The sequence below is a fragment of the Monodelphis domestica genome, chromosome 1, assembly GCF_027887165.1.
Source record: "Monodelphis domestica isolate mMonDom1 chromosome 1, mMonDom1.pri, whole genome shotgun sequence".
NCBI classification, from domain to species: domain Eukaryota; kingdom Metazoa; phylum Chordata; class Mammalia; order Didelphimorphia; family Didelphidae; genus Monodelphis; species Monodelphis domestica.
Genome location: NC_077227.1, coordinates 647,630,916 through 647,654,956, shown reverse-complemented (window position 1 = coordinate 647,654,956; position 24,041 = coordinate 647,630,916). Strand labels below are relative to the sequence as shown.

General features: G+C 35.3%; 1 protein-coding gene across 5 annotated transcripts in view; it reads left to right on the top strand.

The window, feature by feature from the left end:
* Positions 1–24,041, top strand: part of CCDC85A (coiled-coil domain containing 85A) — a 260,019-nt gene that overhangs the window by 193,326 nt on the left and 42,652 nt on the right. For all 5 annotated transcript variants that reach the window (XM_003339681.3, XM_001375101.3, XM_007476801.2 and 2 more), the window contains exon 3: positions 3,571–3,647. In XM_003339681.3, coding sequence (XP_003339729.1) covers positions 3,571–3,647 — 77 coding nt within the window. The remainder of the gene's footprint in view (positions 1–3,570; positions 3,648–24,041) is intronic.

Below are 24,041 nucleotides of genomic sequence, written 5' to 3'. Positions count from 1 at the left end.
TTTTTTTTTTGTGTGTGTGTGTTATCCTTGACTGTCACAAAAATTTAAATGCATTTGTTCTTAGATGGCACTATGTAGTGATTGGACATACTATACCTATGTTGACTTCTATACCTGAGGTTGACTTCTACATAGTTTAGAAGGACTTCAATTTGTTTTTTTTTAAATAAAAGAATTGAAATTTTCAGATGATCATTATTTTCCTTTTCCTAAATGTATGACCATTTAAGAGAATAGGGGTTGACCTCTTTTTTAAAAAACCAAGGAAAAAATTAAACATCAAAATGAAGAATGTTCTGATTTTAAAACTACCAAAAATTTTTTACTGAATAAAAAAATCTTAAAATAAAGTTCCTTTGGAAGAACAAAAGATCAAGAATATCAACTGAACTAATGAAAAAAATGTGAAAGATTAGAGCCTCACAGTACTGTACAATAAAGTAGTGGTCATCAAAGCAATATGGTACAGGCTAAGAGACAGAAGGGAGGATCAATGGAATAGACTTGAAGTAAATGACCTTAGCAAGATGGTGTATGATAAACCCAAAGATCCCAGCTTTGGGGATGAACACCCACTATTTCACAATAGTGGGAAAATTGAAAAAAGTATGGGAGAGATTAGGCTTAGATCAACATCCCACACCCTACAATAAGATAAATTCAGAATGAGTGAATGACAAATATAAAGAAGGAAACTATAATTAAATTAGGTGAACATAGAATAGCATACCTGTCTGACTTATGGGAAAGGAAAGATTTTAAGACCAAGAAGGAATAGAAAATATTACAAAATGTAAAATGAATAATTTTGATTACATTAAATTAAAAAAATTAATACAAACAAAACCAATGCAACCAAAATTAGAAGGGAAGCAACAAATTGGGAAAAATCTTTATAACAAAAACCTCTGACAAAGGTCTAATTACTCATATTTTCAGGGTGCTAAATCATTTGTACAAAAAATCAAGCAATGCCCCAATTGATAAATGGCCAAGGGACATGAATAGGCAGTTTTCAGATAAAGAAACCAAAACTATCAATAAGTGCATGAAAAAGTGCTCTAAATCTTTATAATAACAGAAATGCAAATAAAAACAACTCGGAGGTACCACCTCATACCTAGCAGATCAGCTAATATGACAGCACAGGAAAGTAATAAATGTTGGAGGGGATATGACAAAATTGTGATGCTGATGCATTGATGGTGGAGTTGTGAATTGATCCAAGTATTCTGGATGCTGATTTGGAACTATGTCCAAAGGGCTTTCAAAGACTACCTGCCCTTTTATCCAGCCATACTACTGCTAGATTTGCACCCCAAAGAGATAAAAAGGAAAATATGTGTACAAAATATTTATAGCTGCACTTTTTGTGGTAGCAAAAAATTGGAAAATGAGAGGATGCCCTTGATTGGGGAATAGCTGAACAAGTCATGGTATATGTTGGTGAAGGAATATTATTGTGTTAAAAGGAATAATGAACTGAAGGAATTCCATGTCAACTGGAATGACCTCTAGGAATTGATGCAGAGTGAAAGGAGCAGAAGTAGGAGAACATTGTGGCACAATTGAATGTAATGGATTTCTCTACCTAATGGAATAGCAGCAACGCAATGATCCAGGACAATTCTGAGGAACTTAGGAGAAAGAACTCTATCCACACTCAGAGAAAGAACTGTAGGAGTAGAAATACAGAAGAAAGACAACTGCTTGATCTCATGGTTCGATGGGGATATGATTGGGGATGTAGATGCTAAATGATCACTCTATTGCAAATATTAATAATATGGAAGTAGATCTCGATCAATAATGCATGTAAAACTCAGCAGAATTGCTCATTGACTATGGGGATATTGGAAGGAGGGGAGGTAAAGAACATGAATCATATAACCATGGAAAAATATTTTAAATGAATTAATTGAATGCATCAACTTTAATTAAAAAAAGAACCATATGCATACTCACATACACAAACATGGAGTAAGAAAAATGGCCAGGTATGTGATTCTATCTGGTTTAAATATGACAAGGAAGAGAAAGGAATGTGATGTGATCAGTTTGAAAGGAAACAATTGATCTACTTTTCTTCTTAATATGATCATGATCTACTCCAGCCTCCTTATTCTCTATTTTTGTTATGGTTTCATAAAGGTCTTTCCAAAAGTTCTTTGTATTTCTGACCACTGACAATGTTCTATTATTGAATTATTTTAATATTTAACCATCCCTCTATTTAGGGGCATACCCTGCAAGAATTAAAAAGTATTAAATTCTTCTGGCTCTTGATTTCTTAGTCCTGAGATTCCATTTATATGTAGATATGCATTTTTTTTCTATCTGTCCCTCCCTTTCTCTTCTCCTTGATTTTTTTATCCCTTGTTTTTCTTTCTGTCTCTTTGTCAGTCTGTCTTTCTCTTTCTCTCTCTCCTTTTCTTCCTTCCCCATTAGAATATAAGTACCTTGTGAGTAAGGATTGTCTCACTTATTATTATACTTCTTGTTGAGTTTGAGGGTCATGGAATGGGATAAGAGAAATGAGGTTGGGATCGGGGGTGGGGTGTGAGGGATGTCACAGACAGACTCAAGCCCTCTTGCTGATCAGGGGAAAAGTTTAATGATTTCAGGAAGGTACTTATAAAGAACATAGGCTAAGGGATTTTGCAAGACTTTTGCAGGGACAGTGGTTAGTAATGATTTACAAAATGGAGACATTGGATTTAGATAACCTCAGTGCCTCTAAACAGAGTTTTCTATAGGTGATAATTCAATGTCAATGTGTAATCATCTAACTGAAATTCTCACAGAACTCCTGCATCAGTAATTTCTTGGAGGAACATACAGTTTTTGGGGAGGGGTTGGATTGAATTCTCATGCTGAGGAGGCAAGCTATGTGTCTGGCTATTTCTAAGCTATGACTGATTTTACTGGAGCCAACTCTCACTACTGGAGTCTACAACTTCTAGATATAGTACCTTGCCCAAATGCCTGTCACATGGTAAAGGCTTGATACAGGCTATTGATTGATTAATCTGTACATTCATGGATAGGATGATAGGCTGGTAGGTGATGGGAATGGGAGATTTGAATATTTCTTTCATAATTAGAATATCAATGTATCTTAGTATAAGACTGTTTTTCTTGACTCTTGACATTTTGCAAAGTGATCATGCAGCTTGCCATTTGCTGAGTTTGTTTTAAGCCATGTCTACTACAATTTATTGCAAATTCAGAAGGCACAGGGTTAGGCAATGAGTAGGAGCTAATAAGCACTATCTGTCTACAAGATTTTTACATGTGAAAGGCTGGCTGGAGTCCAGGAATCTGGAAGCTAAACCCTTCAAAATTGGACTAATTCTTCAAAACATTATACAACGGTCTAAATTTATTTGTACTACCAGCAGTTTCTGTTATTTTCCTGGGGAGAAACAGACCCGTTGGGAGGTTTGTTTATTTGTTTTTAGTTAGACATCAAGTCACTATCTCTTCTGAATAAATCAAGTCAAAAATATCCTGACAGTGCGCAAAACAAGACCTGTATGTATAATGTAAGTTCTTTCTTTTTAATTTTAGAATCAACCTTGTCCTATGTTAGGCAGCTGGAGGCAAGAGTAAGACAGCTGGAGGAGGAGAATCGCATGCTGCCCCAGGTGGGTGACTTATAGAAGCTCATAGTTAGATAGTATCATTTGAGTTATAGCATTTTATTTTTAATTTAAAACCTCAATTACGTTTTCCCCTTTTACAAGCTAGAAGTAATTTTGCAAATTGTTTCTCACTAAAGAATGTATTAGATTGTGGATATTGCCATTTATGTTGGTCAGCCTATTATTATCCAACCTCTTGTGTCTTATGGGACATACTAGAAAAATTGAGATTTCTTAAATCAAGAGGGTAAGACAATCTGAAAGGATTACCAACGGAAAGCAGGAGAAATTAAGAATAAATAGGAAATATGGAAGTTTTAATTTTTTTCACTTACCCATATGTAAGCCAACATTATTCAGTATAAATAGGGATGAGGTTATTTACGTTAAAAATCTGATTTGTATTGTAAGCTAGAACAAACTGCAGGGAGTTCAGAGGTTTACTAGATTAATTATATCAGTATCCAATGAAATGTGTTAGTGTTATCGATGAATCTTTATTGTAGCAGAGGTGTAGCTATAATCACTTGGGGTCTTCAAATTTCATCACAAGAAAAATAAAGTACTGTTTATTTTAGTATGTTTAAATCCATGATAAATTTAATTACATTTTTAAGAGTTACCAAATTGATGAGTGTTTTTGGTTTCTGTTAGGGGTTGGTGTATGAAAAATGTTGGCTTGGTATTTGGTTGAAGACCCCAAATGGGCAAAATTATTGATTTTACATGGACTTTCCATTGTATTCTTGAAGTAAGAAATTATAACAATTTCATTGTTTTCCTACACTAGTAGCAATTGATTATTTCTTTTAAATTTGGTGATAAATAATAGTTCAGATCAAGATTGTTTATGGCATAAAATTGATTATAGTAAAATTTACTATTGATGAAAAAACTCTTGAAAAACATTTTTAGAACTTTTTACAGTAGTCAATTTTGAATTATTTTTGATTCCTTCCCATCATGTATGTAAGAACATTTCCCCTGCTTTTCTGCTGGCCAGCCTTCTGAATGTTGATAAAGTTGCAAAATGAAATGATTCTTTCTTTTCCTCTAGTTTTGGGTTAATACTTATTTGTACCAAAATTTTAAAAATGCATTTTTCTTTGTTCTCTACTATCTTTTTGGGTCCTTTTTTTCCCCTTTAAATTTTCCTTTTATTCAGGCCATCCACAGAATAATATTTTTTCCTTAAATAATTTTCCCATGTGTAAAAGGAATATCAACTATGATTTAGTATATGTATTCATGTTATTGTTTTCATGCCATTTCTCAGGAGACGTAAAGGGAAGGAAATTAATTTTTTGCACTGAGAAATGGGGCTTGTATTAATGACAAAATATATCTCTTCATTCAGGATAGTGGAGGAAGGCTTAAAAACATAGATATTATATTCATTCTAAGAAATAATTAAATAAATGTGAGCAAAACATGAGCTTAATATCCTAAATAATAATCAGTTAACTTCATCTGTACTCAAAGTGTGCATGAGGGGTGTGTGTGTGTGTGTGTGTGTGTGTGTGTGTGTGTTTTGTGTGTGCATCAATCTTTCATCTTTCCATAGTATTTTTCAAGTTGGGAAAGGATAATATGATTATCTTACAGAGTTAAATGGCTCTAATCACTTGCTTTTGAAATGTATTTTCATCTTATGAAAGAAGGGTATAAAGGACTAATTTTTTCTCAAAATATTATGACAGAGGATCTGCTCTTAACAGATGTCACTGTAAAGGAAACTCCCAAAATTTGAACATATGGTGACAGATGTGTGTTCTGTTCAGGAAATCTGTAGATCTGGTATAATTCAAAATTCATAAACCTCAGTTGGGTCAGTCTTAGTTGAAAATATCATATTCATTTATAGTTATGTTATAGTTATAGTTAGTCTGGAAATATAAATAAAACAAAATGACAGTCCCTGCCCTCAAGAAATGTACATTCTAATTCTGGAAGACAACACAAAAAATGCAACTAAGAAGAGGAGTTGGGGCAATAAGGTCCCATTTTAAGGGCACATGGTAAAATTGGTTAGTGCCAATGCTTCTCAAAGCACAGATTTATTTATTTCTCAGACTGGATGAGAATCATATAAGTTTGGTAATATGAGGAGACTAAAAATAATTGTACACATCTCAGAAGTTTCTAGAATAAATGTGAATCCACTCATTGATGTATTTCCATAATGTTTTTTTTTTCAATTTAAATTTACTTAGTTTGGGTGGTAGAGGAGTCAGAAAAAGGGGAGATGAAAAAGAAATATCTTAGATTATGATACATTATCTTGGCATGGGTATAATATAAAGTGATCTCATGCAATTGGGAAAATAAAACTTGGATTGTGATTACACAAACATCCAATCATGTTTTATTATTTTCTAAGAGGAGAGGAAAAAAACAACAACCACCCTGTTTTAAGCTTCTATTGAATATTTTCAGTCACAAAGAGCAATGATTGTAAATAAAGTGAATGCAATTCTGTCCTGAATTTTCCCTGAGGAAGATATTCTGTCCTGTATCATTTTAACCTATTTACAAGGTCAATTCCTTGTGAAGAGCTAGCATTTTTAAGTAATTCAGCCTTAACACTTGATTTTTCAAGTATAAATCTTGTGATGTCTTGACTAAGTGTTTTTTTCCTGTTAAGTTCATAAGTTTTCATTTATCTTTTAAATAAAAATTTAAAAAAAGATGAGGATATATTTGAACATTGGAAAGCAGAGCATCTTTCCTGATTGTTCTGATTTTGTCAGTTTTTCAGCTTACTTAAGGAAGACAACTTCCTAGAAAAGCAAAACTGGATTTCCTAATACTATTATTTTCAGTGTTACATAACTATGAGATTAAAAAGTGTTATGCATGACATAAGACATGACTTTTTTTGTATCCTTAAATAGCTATTAGGGAAAACGTAGATAGACATATATCTACATCTTAGGTACTTGTAAGGACAGTGGATAGAGTGCCAGGCTGGTATCAGGGAGACTCATTTTCCCAAGTTCAAATCTGACCTCACACACTAGCATGTGACCTTAGGCAAGTCACTTAACCCTATTTACCTCAGTTTCCTTATCTGTAAAATCAGTTGGGAAAAGCCTATCTGGGGAGTGTGTGGGAGGGGGAATGGACCAATTTATAAAGGGCTTTAAAATGACTAGCAGAGGATTTTATAATTGATTATAAATGTGAAAAAGAACCACTGGAATTTATTTGGTAGGAATTGACATTGACAGGATGATTGCTTTGACAGCTGAATGGAGAATGGACTAGAATAGGGAGAGGCCAGCATACCCAAGAGCAAGCTATTTCAATAAATCAGGCATGAAGTGGTGGACATGCAGTATTTGTCTGATTGACTATCGAACACTGGATAACCCTTGGTTGTTCACTTACAAAATTTAAACTTTAGCCTTAGGACAATGACATTGACCATCCAGCTAAAATCTAAAGCTAGGTCAGAGGACTTAACATCATAAATACTCTAAAATTTTATGTAACAGTATTTTTTTTTTAAATTTAGGCAAAGGAAGATATTTAGGAAGGCAGAAAGAATTTACCTGGTTAAGAGACAGGAGGCTTCCCCTGTGGCTCCTTCATCTTCTAAGCAGTTATGGGACCTTGGAAAAGTATCTTAGTTTTCTTAGTCTTAAATTTCTTCCTCTTTACTATAAGAAGATTTATATAAATGGATATTAAGGGCCCTTTCACTGCTGAACTTACATGATGACACAAGTTTCATTATTTTAGAAGAACATGCTTTTTTTTGAAAACAAACAAACCCAACAACCCTTCTCTTCCCTCTGAGTATTGGTTTCAAGGCAGAAAAGCGATAAGGTCTAGGCAATGAGGGTTAAAGGATTTGTGCAGGGTCACACAGCTAGGAAATGTCTGAGGCTCGTCCATTCTTTAGGGTTGGCTTTAAATCTACTGAGCCACTTAGCTGACCCTCAATGCCTTTTGAAAGATGCACAAATAGACAAAATTAAACTGTTTGGATTTTAGAATATTGTTCTAGATGAATATACAGACTAGCCTGGGGACATTTATTTTATAAGGAGTCCATGAACAATACTTTTAAAGGGGGGCAGCTACCTGGCTCAGTGGATGGGGAGCCAAGTGTATGGAGAGCAATAAAGAAGAGGGACCCTGGATTTGAGTCTGGCCTCTGGCACTCCCTAGCTGTATGACCCTGGACAAGTCACTTAATCCCCATTGCCTAGTCCTTACCAGTATACTACCTTGGAACCATTATGCAGTATTGATTCTAAAATACTTTTAAAGGACCAGTCCAAGGACATGAATCCATATATAGTTATGAAAATAATCAAGCTCATCATGTTTTTTAAAATATTCTTTCATATTTACTCCATGAAATACTATCTTCCTCCAAAGTAAACACAGTACAGAAGTCATATTTTTCAATCCACAAAATAGAAGGTCCTATTAGATAAGGGAAAGAGAGATCTACAGATTTAAAAATGATAATATAGTACCCTGTTACACTTGTTAGGAAATTTCTCTCCTAGTGTCTTGATTTTATCCATACACCTTATTTCTCTCTTACTGGAGATTCACATTCACAGATAACATTCACAATATTGAAGAATAACAAGAGAAGTATTGAACAAGGACCCTATATTTGGGCTGAGACTAAGGATAGCCAAGGCAGATCACAGTCTAGAAAACAACGGGTAAAGGATCACGTGAAGAGAAATCTTTTAATTTAGTGAATTGTGCATTTTTGATTACAGAAAACTATTCTGTCCATTGTAGTTTGTAGGGCATTGTAAGGCAGTTTGTATGGTCAATCAAACCAGTATTATATTGGATTTATGTTTTATGACATGTTTTGGAGTGCAGATTCTACAGTTTACCATCAGTTTGATCTTGAATAAGTCTCTTAATCTTTGTACACCTCAGTTTCCTTCTCTGTAAAAAGAAGAGGGGTGGAATAGATGGGGATTTTTCCCACATCTATGATGATGTAACCTAGGTTACCTAATTTCTCCAGGTTTCCATTTCTTCATCTGTGAAAAGAGAATATTGAAGTCATTGATCTTCACCACCCTTCCAGCTCTAAATTTGATGATTCCAGGACTCTTAAGTTGTTTGCATTGCTGAGAGATCTCAAAGCCACCAGCAGACAACAATGGGCACACTTTTCAAATACTGAAAATCCCAGTTTCAAACTTTGCCAAATGGAAACAAATGCTTTAATTTGATCTCATTTTGATATGACCAAAACTGAAATTTTGGTTTAAGCAGGGTTATGTGGTCTGTTCAAGGCTACTATTGTTCATGAGTGAATGAAGAAGTGTTTGAAACTATACAAATATGTTTGAATTTTTGCTGCAATCCAGGCTTAATGAACACTTTTATCTGTAATCATACTATAACTTTTAGCTAATATATTAGTATATTTGCAGTGAAATTATAATGGAAATTTTGGATTCATTTTTTTAAATAGTTATCTCTTACCTGCAGATTGAGATTCACTCTTTATTTTTTTTAAATCTCCCTTCTAGGCTTATTTCCATTTCTGGTGAATATTGAAGTTACTAGCACCCCAAAGGCATGATAGCTAGAGACACAAAGTATACAATTGTCTGCAGTTCCAAAGTCAATTAAACAGACTTGTTTAAATTTTATTGGGAAATATGTTCTTTCTGATCCAATATTCTGCATTTCTAGTAGACTTGACATCTGCATGGGTAGAATAAACTACCTGCATTCTCTCTCTAGGGCCCTCCCACTAAATAAACTGTCTACCTCTAGAGATCCTTTTCAAGAACAAAGGTTCTGAAGCTAGCTTCCAGGATTGCTAAGGGTATCCTTCCTTTTTCCCATCATGCATCTGTACATTGGCTGTAAATTCAGTTGATATATTTGAAAGGCTTAGCCTTCAGAACACCACTGGGTGCCCCCTTTCAGAAAAATGATTCTATTTTTATACTGATTTTGCATATATGTAAAAATCTAATTTTGACACTGGAAATGAAATGTCTCCCTCTCATATAATTTGGTTACAATGAAGCTTTACAATACTGCTTTTCAGTGCTGGGGGAATGTGATGAGGGCTGCTACCAGAACAGTTTCTAGACAAAGGAAAAGAACCTGTCACTGTTGCCAGAAGTGTAGATGAGAACACGCTAAGGGAATTGAGCTCTCACTTCCATGGCAACGCAGCAGAAGTCCAGCATCACTGCTCTGACGAGCCTAATGTACTTATGCAGAGGTCATTTAATGTGTTGGTTATAGACACAGGAGAGCGTATTACCTAACATTTAGATGTTATTCATGTCCTAATTTATTTCTTTGAATTGCCCAAGTTTTTTTTTTTCATTTTTGGATTTTTCTTTAAGCTCCATTGTGTCTTGAATCTTTTTCTCTAATGTTTAGAAAATATTTTCATGGGCTAGAAGAACATATTTAGCTATCTTCTTGGGGCTGATGTTACTCAGAAAAATTAGTAACTAGTACCCAGATGAAAACCACAAATTGGCTTTTGTAGATGCCAATAGCAAAGTGGTGTTGTTTTCATCTTTTGCACGGAAATTACTAGTCATCTACTACTTTGCAAAATTACTTTTCCCTGAATAGAAACCCTAATTATATTGAAGAAACAGAGTCTAATATGAAGGCTTCCAATAGGCAAAAATACTCTTACTTTATTATATCATTGTATTGTTGGAGCAATATAATATAATGGGGTTAATGATCTCAACCAGTTTTAATGTTGCTTGTTGATTTCCCTTCTCTCTTAATTTATCTGCTTGAGAATACTTGAAACAACATAGGATCATATATTTAGATAAGAAAGGGACTTTTGAGTTCATCTAGTCCTCTTTTTACAAGTAATGAATCTGAAGCCCAAAGGGTTAATTCTTGCCCCAATTCCCACAGACCCCTAGTTTAAGTCCTATCTAAATAGGACTCTATGAGAACAGGTGTGTATTATAAAAATGACATGGGCAATAGAAGTATGATTTGACTTAAGTAGAAGTATGGTTTAATCCATGTGAATATTGTCCTTCACCAATGAAGGCAGAAAAGCCTTAATGGTTTAGCAGTCTGAAGAGATGTTATAGCCAAAAATAATTCATCTTCTGGTGAACCATTTTTTGAAAGATGATCTTCTCTGATATTAGTGAGACAGGTTCTTATTTGACTAAAAACCCATGATTCCATTGAGACTTTTGATATTTCCCAGCTTAGTAGGAATGTTGAATATTGTATTGCATTGGCATGCTTTAGTGCTTACCACAATGCCTGGCATATAGTGGGTGCTTAAGAGATGCCTATTGACTATCCGCCTAGAGTAACTTACAAATATCTAAGTCACTCAATGCTGTGATGAGGCAGGGATGTGTGTTTCTGTGATATATTGAGTTTGGTGCTTAGATGGTTTTGGGAGCTTTTCCGATTGGAGAGAGAATTTTTATCAATCAAGTTGCAACTCCCTCAAAATACCAAAATAAATCCTCCACCAAAGTATAACCCAGTGCTGCAATATGGCAATATGGTGACCGTGACTTCTTGGTTATGGCAGAATACAGTCTCTAAAAATTCTTTTGAAGTTAGAAATCAATCCTTAAAATCTTAGTCTCAAAGATATTTCATAGAGGATCAACCCCAACTTATTGAAGACCTTTTCTAAGTTAAAAATCAGCAAGTTGTTTAGTCATTTTCAGTTGTGTCCAACTCTTTCTGACCCCATTTGGGATTTTCATGGCAAAGATATTGGAGTGGTATCCATTTCTCCAGCTCGTTTTACAGATGAGGAACTGAGGCAAACATGGTGAAAATTTGCCCAGGGTCACAAAGCTAGTAAAGGTGTCTGAGGCAGGATTTGAACTTAAGTCCTCCTGACTCCAGATCGAGTGCTCTATTCATTGAACATGCCTCAAGCTGCCTCACGCAAACAACTAAGAAAAGTCCATAATATCCCCAAAGTCTTACAATTTGAAGATATTAAAACTTCCAACTACACTAAGATTTTGAGGACACTCCTTATATCAGCATATCACAAGGGCTATCTGTTTCTCATTCATGTCTTGAGGTAGTTTACCTATCTTCTTAGATAATCAGTCATATTCTGGATGATGCCATTTACACTATTTCCTATATGCAGTATAGTTTAGAGGATAAAGTACCTGTCTCAGAGACAGGAACACCTGAATTCAGTTTCTGCCTCTGAGACTTTCTGGCCTAGAAAGTTAGAAAAAAAAATTTATCTGCTGGAAGAACATATTTACCTGTCTTCTTGGGGCTGATGTTACTCAGAAAAATTAGTAACTAGTACCCCAAAAACTTAACTTCTCAGTACTCTAGGCAGCTTTCTATGAATACAAATTGAAGAGAAGGTTTTCTCTGGCATTTAAAAGATATCATAAGTCTGGTCTCTAACCTCTTCCTTCTTGCATGCAAATCTAGGTAATATTCCATTATCTATTAAATTCCATTGTATGTCTTTTCACTGTAACTTCCCAAAACAGTTTCCTATTTGATCCCCCCCCCCCAATTGGTATGTAAGGTCCATAAGGGCAGGGACTGTCTTTGCTTTTCCACATGTATCCACAATTCTTCATATTGTGTTTGAGATATAGTAACACAATAAATATTTTAAAATCACTCACATATTAATTTTGCATTCTAAACTTATAATTTTGTTTCTTCTTGAAATAGAGAAGGTAAACTGAGGGGAACTGTTTCTTTTGCAATGACTGTTGTCCTCTGGCTTATGACTAGAGTGAGCTGCTAAGGGATCCTGAAACTGCTCATTTGTAATGGAGGTGGGAATGAGAAATGCTGAGGGATGCTAGTACAGGGATGCTGCCACACACGGGAATTGCTCTGGGGAATGTTCTGGGGTTTGCCTCCTGATCCCTACTGATGGCTGATGGATCAGCATATCTTTATAATCTCCTCCCCCCTTCACTCCCTCTCTTCTCCAACCCTCTCCTCCCTTGCCTCCTTCACCTCCAAATTCTTCTTGAAGCTTTTAGTTTCTTCCCTCCCCACATTGAGTAAACTATAAAGATATTCTTTTCCTTTCCTTTTTCAAGTCAAGGGGTTTATTGGGATAACATGGTGGGAAACTGAGGTGAGAGGGATGAAGATGTCCCTAATCTAAATGAGGGAGAATTGAGGATTTGAGAAAATAGTCCAGTCACACTGTGACTCTAAGACAGCTGGAGAGATGGAGACAACTTCTGTTTAAAATCTTCTTTCTTCTTCACAAAGTCAGCAAGGTCTCTCAGCTTAACCTCAGAGAGAAAACAAAGTCCAAAGTCTTTCCTTCAGCCTGGCTTTCCTCCAATTCTTGATCAGTCAAATTTCAGAGAAAACAGAGATTTCCCCTTGACCAGAGAACCCCCAAACCAAGTCAGCCCCACAAGGGTCTTTGAGCCAGGTTCAATCTCCAGAGTGAGAGTGACTCCCAGTCAAGTCCCATCCCCCTGGTCAGCTCAACTGCCAACTCATGGTAACATTCCATTTGGAACCTTCTTGATTGACAGGCAGATTAGGTCCCCAACTTGTTTCTTGCATCTTGGCCCTCGCTCTCTCTCCATGCTTCTACCACATTCTGAGATTTGGCATCCCATAATATGTAATCCATTAGACATTACTATGAGAATTTTAGTATTTGTGAAATGGACTTTAGTGACAGTGAGTAATTTGAGATGATTGAAATTATTTTGTAATTTTCCACGTCTGATCTATCTTGATAATCCCCTCCAATTTAATTTAGTTTAATTGTTGATTCTACCTGTAGTGCCTGGGCCATATTTTGGGCATTATACTTTTCATTTACCTTATTTTTCATTGTCATTTAGATCAATTTCTTTGGCACCAAATTAGATTTCAGGGAGAAAGGGAATACTACAATTAATGAAATGCTATCTGGAAATATACTAATACTACATTTTTGCCTCAGTCACAAAATCTCAAATGATTTCAAACTGAAAAGGATACAAAGGAAATTTGGAGACATCTCTGAAGTTAATTAAGGTTTTCAATGTACTCTATTGTTGCTATCTAACATTACTGAGGCAAAAACATTTATAATATCAAGAATACTTCAATATAATAAAGATCTATAATTTTTGTTGGCTTGATTTATGCTTCCACCAAAACAAATAATCTATCTCTTACTTACTTAGTAAATGATCTTCAAGAATAGCGTGGGTGGAAAAATCCATCAAATTATAGTCAATCTGGAATGGACTTCTTCAAGCCTAGTTAGGCTGGTCCTCAGATAGCAGACATATAGTCTGTCACCAAGTTCATACTTGAAGGTATCTAGCTTGATAGGATTTTCCATAACTTGTTTCCAATTATATAACCAATGAGACTGTTTTCTATAGTGAGTCATCAAAGAAGCACAGGTAGGACTTTAAAGAAAAATGTGAGAATGAGGTAGAAAAAGAAAAACATGGAAAGGAAATATTTGATATTGAACATAGTAGGATAATGAAAATTGAAAAGGAATCAACTATTAGATCTATTTGCTGATTAAGAGTTACTGATCTTACATGTTCTTATCTGTACTTCAACATTAACATAATAAATAATTGAAATAAATGTGAAATTCTATCATTAGGACACTATGATTTGAGGTGACCACAAAAATAGTAGGGGAGCGTTGATCCAACATAACTATCTATTCCATTATTTTTCTGCCTGATGCTTTAATAAAATCTGCACAATGCAAACTGGGAGTTCTATTAGCAGCAATATATATTGATAGCAATGCTAGGCAGGATCAAGAAACTTAAGTGATATCTGGGATTAGCTTAAGAATTTGATTTTGAGTCTCAGAAAGTTGTAATTGTGAAAGACTTAGGAAAATAGTACAATTATCGATAGTGATCAACTATCATTACTGAAGAAAATTGATAAAGAATTCTGTCCACCATATGATATGGAAGGGATAGACTAGGTATGCATTTTGGTACATGGCCAATGCAAGAGTTCATTTTGCATGGCTCTACTTATTTGTCACAAAAGTTTTATATATTTTTAAATTTTTTTTCTCTTTGGGGATATAGAAGAGAAAATGGCAACTAAATAAATATATGTATGTATATATGAATATATTTATGTTTCTATATGTATATGTTGTATTTTTATTTTTTAGAAAAGTAATAACTACATTTGGAGCATCAATCTGAGCTTCAAAGAGGTAAACTATTGAGGATTAGAATTCAAAAACAAGAAACAGTGGAAACAGTGTGTCATAATTGAAAGAATACTAAATTTGAAGTCTTATTATTTCTCTGATCTTTAAGCTTTGGCTTCCTCATCAATAAAATCAGAGAGTTAGTCCAAGTGAATTGTAAGGATCTTTCCAGTTTTAAATGTTATACATAGCTGGAGACAGAGAGAAAGAGAGAGATAGAGAGACAGATAGACAGGCAGAGAGAGATAGAGAGACAGAGATAAAAACAAAGACAGAGATGGAATATGAGAACTAAAACTGTAATTGGATTGGGGTATATTTTCTTCCCAAAAAAAGCTAAACAAATACAATGATGAAATATATCTTTCCCTTTTTGTCCAGGGCAATGGGAACATGATCTAAAATAGTGGTAAAAATAATGTAATTTAACTTTGGCTTGTGTTTTTGTGTCTGTATCCTACATATATGTGTTCATTGCAATTGAGGAATTCACTTTCATACAAATAAGCCATATTATGAAAATTTGACTTATGAGGACATGGAAAATCTTCCTAGCTTCCTTCTACTTAATCATAACTTGGTCATCTTCCTGTGACAAGATTGATTTTATCACCTGACAGATATAGACAAAGTACCAGAATTCAAACAATATTGCTCTCTCTCTCTGTTTCTAAGAATATAATTTTTGAATCTCAGACTTTTTATGGAGTTAAGATGTTTGGTTTATTTTAAGTTTTTAGCTTTTTGGATTAAAAGGCCATCTATTCTTGGTCTTTCCTATACTACAATTTATAAATATTATAATGGATTTGTGATATAACCAATATGAATATTTTCTAATTGTCACACTCACAATTCATCCATGCCCACTTGTCTCATGTAATTCTTTTTTAGGGCCTCCAATAAATTGATCAAAGATGATTAACTCAACCTACATAACATATAAAAAATCACATTAATAATGTTGATTTCAAAGAACAGTAGTTTTGAAGAAATCACCTTCAGAACTGTAAAATGACCTATAACATTAGTTATTAATAACACAGATTTATAATAAACAAAACTTGAATCCCAGTCCTGCCATTTTGCTACCTGTGTTAAACTGGGTAAATCACTTAACTTCTTGGGGTCTCAGTTTCCATAGCTTTAAAATGAGATGGTTGCATTATGTGATGTCTGAGGTCCCTTTTAATTCAAAGTCTATGATTTTATTAATCTAGGCAGAAATACCAATCAATTGTTGAAACTGTAAATTGCTACTATGCCTCTGAATAATTGAAAGTTGGCTGTATCCAGCAAATGTAAAATAGGAAAAAACCACTACCTGATAGCAATGACATTTACAACTTACATCTTTTCATGAATTAACATGGGCTAAATACAAGGGGTAATTTCAGGCAATATATGTATGCCTATGTGATTTGAAACTTTTCTCATATGTAAAAGGAAAGAACTAAAATTAACTGAATCATACAATAGAGTTGGTTAAAAATCTAAAGCATTATCAGAAGTGACCTTTGGGCTTGAATGATTCAGGCTATATTAATAATCAAGTGAGGCAGCAACGAAGCCTAATGAAGATGTTGGATTTCCATAAAGGGACTTTTTGAAGACCCTCTGAAATGTAAATTAGAAGTGAGAAGAGACAATATAGAGAAAATCTAGATATAAAAATGGTAGTTAATTAACCTTTAAATACTTCTTACATATCCAAATATCATGATTTTGTCTTGCAATAAATATGTGCACTTTTCTGGGTTTCATTAAACTAAAATCATAGGTCCATAGGTCACAGATTTAGAATTAGATAATGTGTCCTTCTCTCCCCCTGCCCAAGAAATAACTCACAAAAAAAGGGAGGCTGAAGGCAGATCACATATCATCACTCATTTCAGAAAGTATTATGGGACATATGAGGATAACAAAAGCATGAATGTGTATGTATCAACGTCAAATATATTTATGAGAGACATAAAAACAGTGTCTAGGGAGGAAAAACAATTCCTTTCTATAACAGCTGATTCAGTAAATTTACCACAAATAGTGACATATATACATACCCACAGGTCAGCAAAGAGAACTTGACCATTTCTTTGTTTTGTTGCCTCTTTAGGGTATTAAAAGAATATAGAAAAGCAAATGATTCAGCAGGGTTTCCTTCAGATGATTCTACAGTGTTTCTTTTGTATAAATGAAACCAAGTAATCCTATAGTGGAATGGCAACTATAGATAGGAAAGAATTTTATATATATATATATATATATATATATATATAAATATATATATATATATATATAACTAATTAAATGATTAAATAGCAGGTATAGAAATTCTGAGTTAGATATAGAATATATGCTTCTTCTTTTTTTAATTTTTTAGCCAGTATGTATATAATAGAGTGTTTGATTTGGAGTAAGGAAGATCTAAATTCATATTCCTCTTAGATTTTCACTAGCTGTGTGACCCTAGGTAAATCCTTTAACTTCTCTCAGGCTCATTTTCTTCATCTGTAAAATGAGATAATATACTTTTTTTTTTAATTTGAAAAGTTTTATTTTATTAATTAACTTAGAATATTTTTCCATGGTTACATGATTCATGTTATTTCCCTCCCCTCTTCCTACCCCCCTCCAGTAGCCAATGAACAAATCTTCATGTGTCTTTGATCAAGACCTATTTCCATATTATTGATATTTGCACTAGGATGATCATTTAGAGTATACATCCCCAATCATATCCCCATAGACCCATGTGATCAAGCAGTTGTTTTTCTTCTGTATTTCTGCTCCCATGGTTCTTTCTCTGGATGTGGATAGCTTTTTTCTCATAAGTCCCCCAGAATTGTCATTGATCATTATATTGCTGCGAGTAGAGAAGTCTATTACATTCGATTGTGCCACAGTATATCTGTCTCTGTGTATAAGGTTCTCCAAGCAGAATGATTTTGATTGAACTTACTTTTGTATTTTGGTGAGACTGATTCTGTTTCATTTGGAGTTTGGGTGATCCTTGCTTTCCCAGACCAACAGCCACTGCAATGTCTTTAGTAGTCATTGAAGCATTCTCTTTAAGGGGTACAGTTTTTGCAAGTGGTCTTAGAGAAATGACCATTCTTAAACACCACAAAATTACTGTAACAAAGTAAAAAAAATCCAGTGCAATCTGTTATCATCTGATTAAGGATGAGCATTCTTAGTCAGCCTCATGTCAGTAGAAGCCAATATCCTACCACCATAACAAAATGAAACCAAATCAAAATTATTGCCTGTTCCAAATAATGCATGCCACTATAGTAATAAATATTTCCCAACTCTAGATTTTATGGGAAAACAAAAGCATAAGGAAATCACAACCTGATTTAGTTGATGACTTACATTGTTGTTTGAGGTACATAGAGACAATGGGAGTTATCATTACCAATAATTATCAGAGACAGGATTTGGAACTATCTTCCTGATTCTTCTTAACCCCTTACAGGTTTCCAATCTTATCCTTCCACTGAAACTGCTCTTTCCCAAGTTACTAATGATCTCTTGGTTGCCAAAGCCAATGGCCTTTTCTCCTCAGTCTCCTTGCCCTCTCTGTAGCTTTTTATACTGCTGATCCCTCTCTCCTCTTTGACATTCTCTTCTCTCTGGGTTTTCAGGACATTCCCTTCTCCTGGTCTCCTCCTACCTCTCTGACTACTTCTTTTCTTTCTCTTTTGCTGGATCCTCCTCTGGATTATACCTTCTAATCTAGGTGTCCCTTGGGGTTCTTCTGCCCTGGGCCATCTTCTTTTCTCTATATTATCTCCCTAACTTATGGAATTGTAGTTGGACAGAGTTCAAAGGTCTTTCCAAAGGTGGTTTTGAAATAATGTTGTCCTTGTAGACATTGTTCTCCAGGTGCGAATTACTTCACCCTGAATCATCAATTCAAACTATCAAAATTCTTTGGATCATCTCTTTTTATAATTTCCTTTCTTGATTTAAATTTTATTGCTTATCCTGAAATTTAACACTAAAAAGAGAATTTCCATAGGCATGGAAGTACACAAAAAAGAGAATTGCATATGAAACCTTAATTCTCCATTTTGTACTGTTTGCTTAAAGAAAAAAAAGACATGCAATAAAATGTAATCCATTATTTTCAAAACTGAATTACTTGTCTTTGCTTCCTTCCTAACTTTCTATACCATATTTTAAAAAAAAATTTCAGTGACTTTTTTCCATCACTGTTGCTCACTTTCCTTCCCTTATTGCCCCTGCCCAACTTAAAAATGAAGAGGAAAAAATCTTTAAAAAATAAGCAGCCTAGTTATATGAACCTATACAGTAGTCATGTTCAAAATTGTATCTTTCTTCCAAATCTGCTCCAGTCATCCAGTTTTCTGGTAGCAGCTTCCTATTGTCTCTCATGTAGATGTCACTATTTTAAACAAATTGATAGTGTACTTACATGTGCCAAACTCCCCACTATACTCTCCCCTCATTTGAAAATTTTGTTGCCCTCTACATATAGGCAGGTATTCATCTTGAATGCACGCACTGTTCATGCTTCCAGCTCAGAACAGTTCTCTGGAGTTTCAGAGGAGGAATAAACATCAACTTTTTCACTTGCTTCTTCAGTCTTATGCAGGAAAGAGCCTCAAAACAGTTGATGAATCATAATCTTTTCATGTTTCTCTTGCTTTCTGTGATTGGATATCAAATTTTCCACTAAGTTCTGGTCTTTTCTTAGCAAATGCTTGGAAATCTTCTATTTTGTTGAATGCCCATACTTTCCCCTGGAAGTATTGTCAGTTTTGCTGGGTAGTTGATTCTTGGTTGGAGACCCAGCTCTCTTGCCTTTCTAAATATCCTGTTCCATGCTTTGCGGTCTCTTAGTGTGTTAGCTGCTAAGTTGTGTGTGATCCTTATGGGAGCCCCCTTATATCTGAAGCTCTTCTTCTTGGCTTCTTGTAGGATTTTCTCCTTTTCTTGGAAGCTCTTGAATTTGGCAATTATATTCCTAGGGGTTGTCTTTTGGGGATTTAGTATAGAGGGTGTTCTATGAACCCTTTCTATTTCTATTTTGTCCCCTTGCTCCAGAATGTGTAGGCAATTTTCTTTTATAATCTCCTGTAGAATAATATCGAGTTTATTGTTTATCTCTGGTTTTTCTGGGAGACCGATAATTCGGAGGTTGTCTCTTCTTCCTCTGTTTTCCCAATCTGTGACCTTTTCAGTGAGATATTTTATGTTTTCTTCTAATGCATTAATTTTTTGGGTTTGCTTTATTGATTCTTGCTGTTTTATGATCTCACTTTCTTCGAGTTGCTTAATTCTGGTCTTTAGGGACTGGTTTTGCTTTTCAGCTTTGTCTGCCCTTCTATTGGATGCTTCGACCTCTTTTTCCAATTGAGTAGTCTTATCTGTCAGACTGCTGATCTCTTTCTCCCATTTTTCTTTCCAGGTTTCCATCTTTTGGATATGTTCCAGTTTGAGATCTTCCAGAGCTTATTGATAGTTTCCATTTTGGGAGGCATGTTCTGATTTTTTTTGGATTTCATCCCCATTCTCTTCTTTTCCTTGGGTACTTCCACCATAAAAGTTTTCAATAGGCACCATTTTCTCTTTCTTCCTGGAGGCTTGATTTTGGGCCATGTGAGCCATCCCTTTGGTGGTTTTATTCCCCTTTCCTTTTTGGTCTGGGGTCTGGGTTATATGGGCGGTTTTTCTGTGAATTTAGGTTGCTCCAGACTAGTTCTTCCCAGCCTCCGAGGTTTCTTAGAGCTCTGGGCCCCTGATCACGGCCAAACTGCCCAGGTGTTCAGCTCCACCCAGATAATCAGCACATGATCCGCCCCTAGTGTTTAGCTCAGCCCAGATGCTCAGCGCAAAGCTCCCTGGGCTCCCTGTGCTCAGCTCAGGATTCTCCTGTGAAACCGCCCTGAGATGTGTTTTTCCTGGCAGTCCCCAGATACCAAAGACCCTGGAGTTCTACGGCCCCCCGCCCCCAAGACAGAGACGTTCCCCACTCACTCGCTGTCCCAGTGAGTGCTCCAGTAGCTCACTCTGGTTTGGTGGGGGAGGTGGGGGGTGGGAAGGGTGGCTCAGTTCACGTTTCTGTGCAAGCTTTTCCTCCTTCTTATTATAGTATGGAAATGTTCAAACTCCACATACCTTCGCCTCTGTGGTGTACTGGGGAGTACTGGGGAGTCGTTCTGTTCCTCCAAAGGTGATTTTTATGCCCCTTTGATGTAGTCTATTTCTTTCGGTGCCGGGGAGAGGAAGTGTGTGGCGTCTAGATTGCAGCCATGATTACCCAGAAGTTGAGATAATATACTTAAAGAGCTCTGTAAATATTAAAGTGCTATCTAAATATTTGCATTATGAAATGACAGTGATTGAATCTATGATTTCCTAATGAAATGCCCAGATGAGGAAAATCTTCACCAACACAAGTCAATATTATCTCTGAAACTTGGAAGTTGTAAAAATATCATTAGTGCACCAACAGATTAAATGACTTGCCCAAGACCACATAGGCACTATATGTAAGAGACAAAGTATTGAATCCAGGTCTTTCCTGGCTTGGGGACCAATGTTTTATTTATTAAAAAAAAACGTGCTACAGCTTGAAAACTAATTCTAATCTTTGAATCATGTCACCCCTATATTTTAGGCTCTTATTTCCCCTGACCTGGATTATTGTAACATTTTTCTTTTTAAGCTTATATGTATTTTTAAATTACTTATTTCATTAGATATTTCCTAATTATATGTAAAAAATTTTAATGAATAATTTAAAAAAATTAAGTTCCAAATTCTCTCTTTCATTCTTATACCTTTTTAGTCCTTAAGAAGTCAAGCAATTTTATTTCATTTATGAACAGGAGGTAGTGCAAAATGTATATCCATATTACCTATATTAACAAAAGAAAATGCAAACAAAATAAAATGATAAAAATAAAGATAGTAAAAAAAAGTATGCTTGAATATGGCCACAGTGTAGAAGGAACTTCACAACTCTCTCTACTATAGATCACAACAAAGTGTCTCAAAAGGACAAAAATCAAAATCAGATGAGAGAATGGGCTCTGCCACAGAGTTCATCCTTGAAAATAGGCAGGAGTTGGGCATTTACACAATATAAGGGAGGTAAAATTATACCTAACAAAGCGGGAGTTGATCACCCCTCCCCCACACCATCTACTGAGGCAGAATTAGAGCAAGGGACAGGCAATCTCTAAATTCTTTGGTGGGCTGGCTAAAGACACAGAAATCTTACCCCTGAGGGCAGTGCAAAGCCTTGGCAAAGAAATTTAGGACCCCAGGCTGAGGGACTGGGAGCTTGGGCTCAAAGATAGGACAGAGAGGCACTGCCCGCAACAGACACAGGGGAGACTGGAAAAATAGCCTCAGCAAAAACCACTCTTTAGCTTCCTACACCAAGAACTGCCTGCCCTCCTCACTCAGACTTCTGGGATAAGAAGGAAAGATAAAACTAACACAGCAATGGCCACCAACACCCAAGAACTACAATCCACAAGTCCAAAAAAACCCAAAAACGATACAACAGAAATAGCCTTTGACATTGGATAACTGCTGTGGAGAAAAGGAGCAGAGAACAGAGGCAACAGCAAAGAGTGACAAACAAGGAAACACACCCAAACTTTCCAAACAATGCAAATTGGTCACAAGCGCTCAAAGAATTCAAAATGGAGTTCAAAAACAAACTAAGAAAGATAGAAAAAACTTGGGAAGAAAGGTGGGAAATAGAAATGCAAGTAATTAAAAACAGTTTAAAAGACAGAATCTCCCACTTGGAAAAAGAAACACAGAAATCACATGAAGTAATAAGCAAATTGGAGACCACAATTGACCTGCTGGAAGTCATGAAAAGCAGGTTAGACCAAACCAAAAAGGAAAATCAAAAGATCATAGCTGGAAACCAGTCTTTAAAGATTAGAATTGGTCAAGTAGAAGCTAATGATATTACAAGACAGCAAGAATTAATAAAGCAAAATCAAAAGAATGAAAAGAAAATAGAAGGAAACATGAAATATCTCATTAAAAAAAACAATGACCTGGAAAACAGGTCCAAGAGAGACAATTTGAGAATCATTGGTCTACCTGAAAACCTAGGAAAAAAAACCCAGAAACTTGTCATCATACTACAAGAAATTATACAAGAAAACTGCCCTGATTCTTGAACAAGTGGGAAAACTAGACATTGAAAGATTCCATAGATTACCTCTACATTCAATCCTCAAATGACAACCTTCAGGAATGTAATTGCCAAGTTCAAGAGCTTCTAATCCAAGGAGAAAATATTGCAAAAAAACAACCCCCTCAATAAAAAAAAACAGAAAAAAAGCAATTCAGATATCAAGGAGCCTCAGTCAGGATTACACATGATCTGGCAGTTTCCACACTAAAGGATCACAAAGCTTGCAATATAATATTCAGAAAGGTAAGATGAATGGATCTACAACCATGGATCATCTACCCATCAAAACTGACTATATACTGTAACATTTAAAAGATTGGGAGCCATAAACTGTAATATTTAAAATAGTTAGAGACATAAACTGTGGCAGTTAAAAGAGTTAATGCTATAAACTGTAGTGAGTAAAATAGTGGAAGATATAAATTATAGTAGATATAAGAGTGGGTGAGTAAATTTGTGACCACAGAATATATGTTTCACTGCAGTGTCTTGGTTTTAAATCAAATATAAGGTGGTCGCCATGGAAATATTCCCAATTATGAATATACCCAAGTCAACTGGGTTTTATAGAGAATTTAACTACTAATACAATGAGGAATTAAAGAAAAGAGAGAAAGAGAGAAAAAGGAAATAAGTATAAAGGGCCTTAAGCCAACATGGCCTAGACCTGAGTCTTAAGAGAGAGAGATCAGTCAGTCAGTCTTTTATCACTCACCACAAGATCTGTCTAAGCAAGGATTCTAGTGATACCAGGCCAGCTCCATCTCAGCTGACTTCACCAGAGAGAGTTCCAGCCAGAGTCCTCCTCAAAGAGCCTTCCAGCCAGAGACTGTTTCAAAGGGCCTCTTTCTTTTTTTTATTATTTTTTTAAAATATATTTTATTTGATCATTTCCAAGCATTATTCGTTAAAGACATAGATCATTTTCTTTTCCTCCCCCCCACCCCCCATAGCCGATGTGTAAGTCCACTGGGCATTAGATGTTTTCTTGATTTGAACCCATTGCTTTGTTGATAGTATT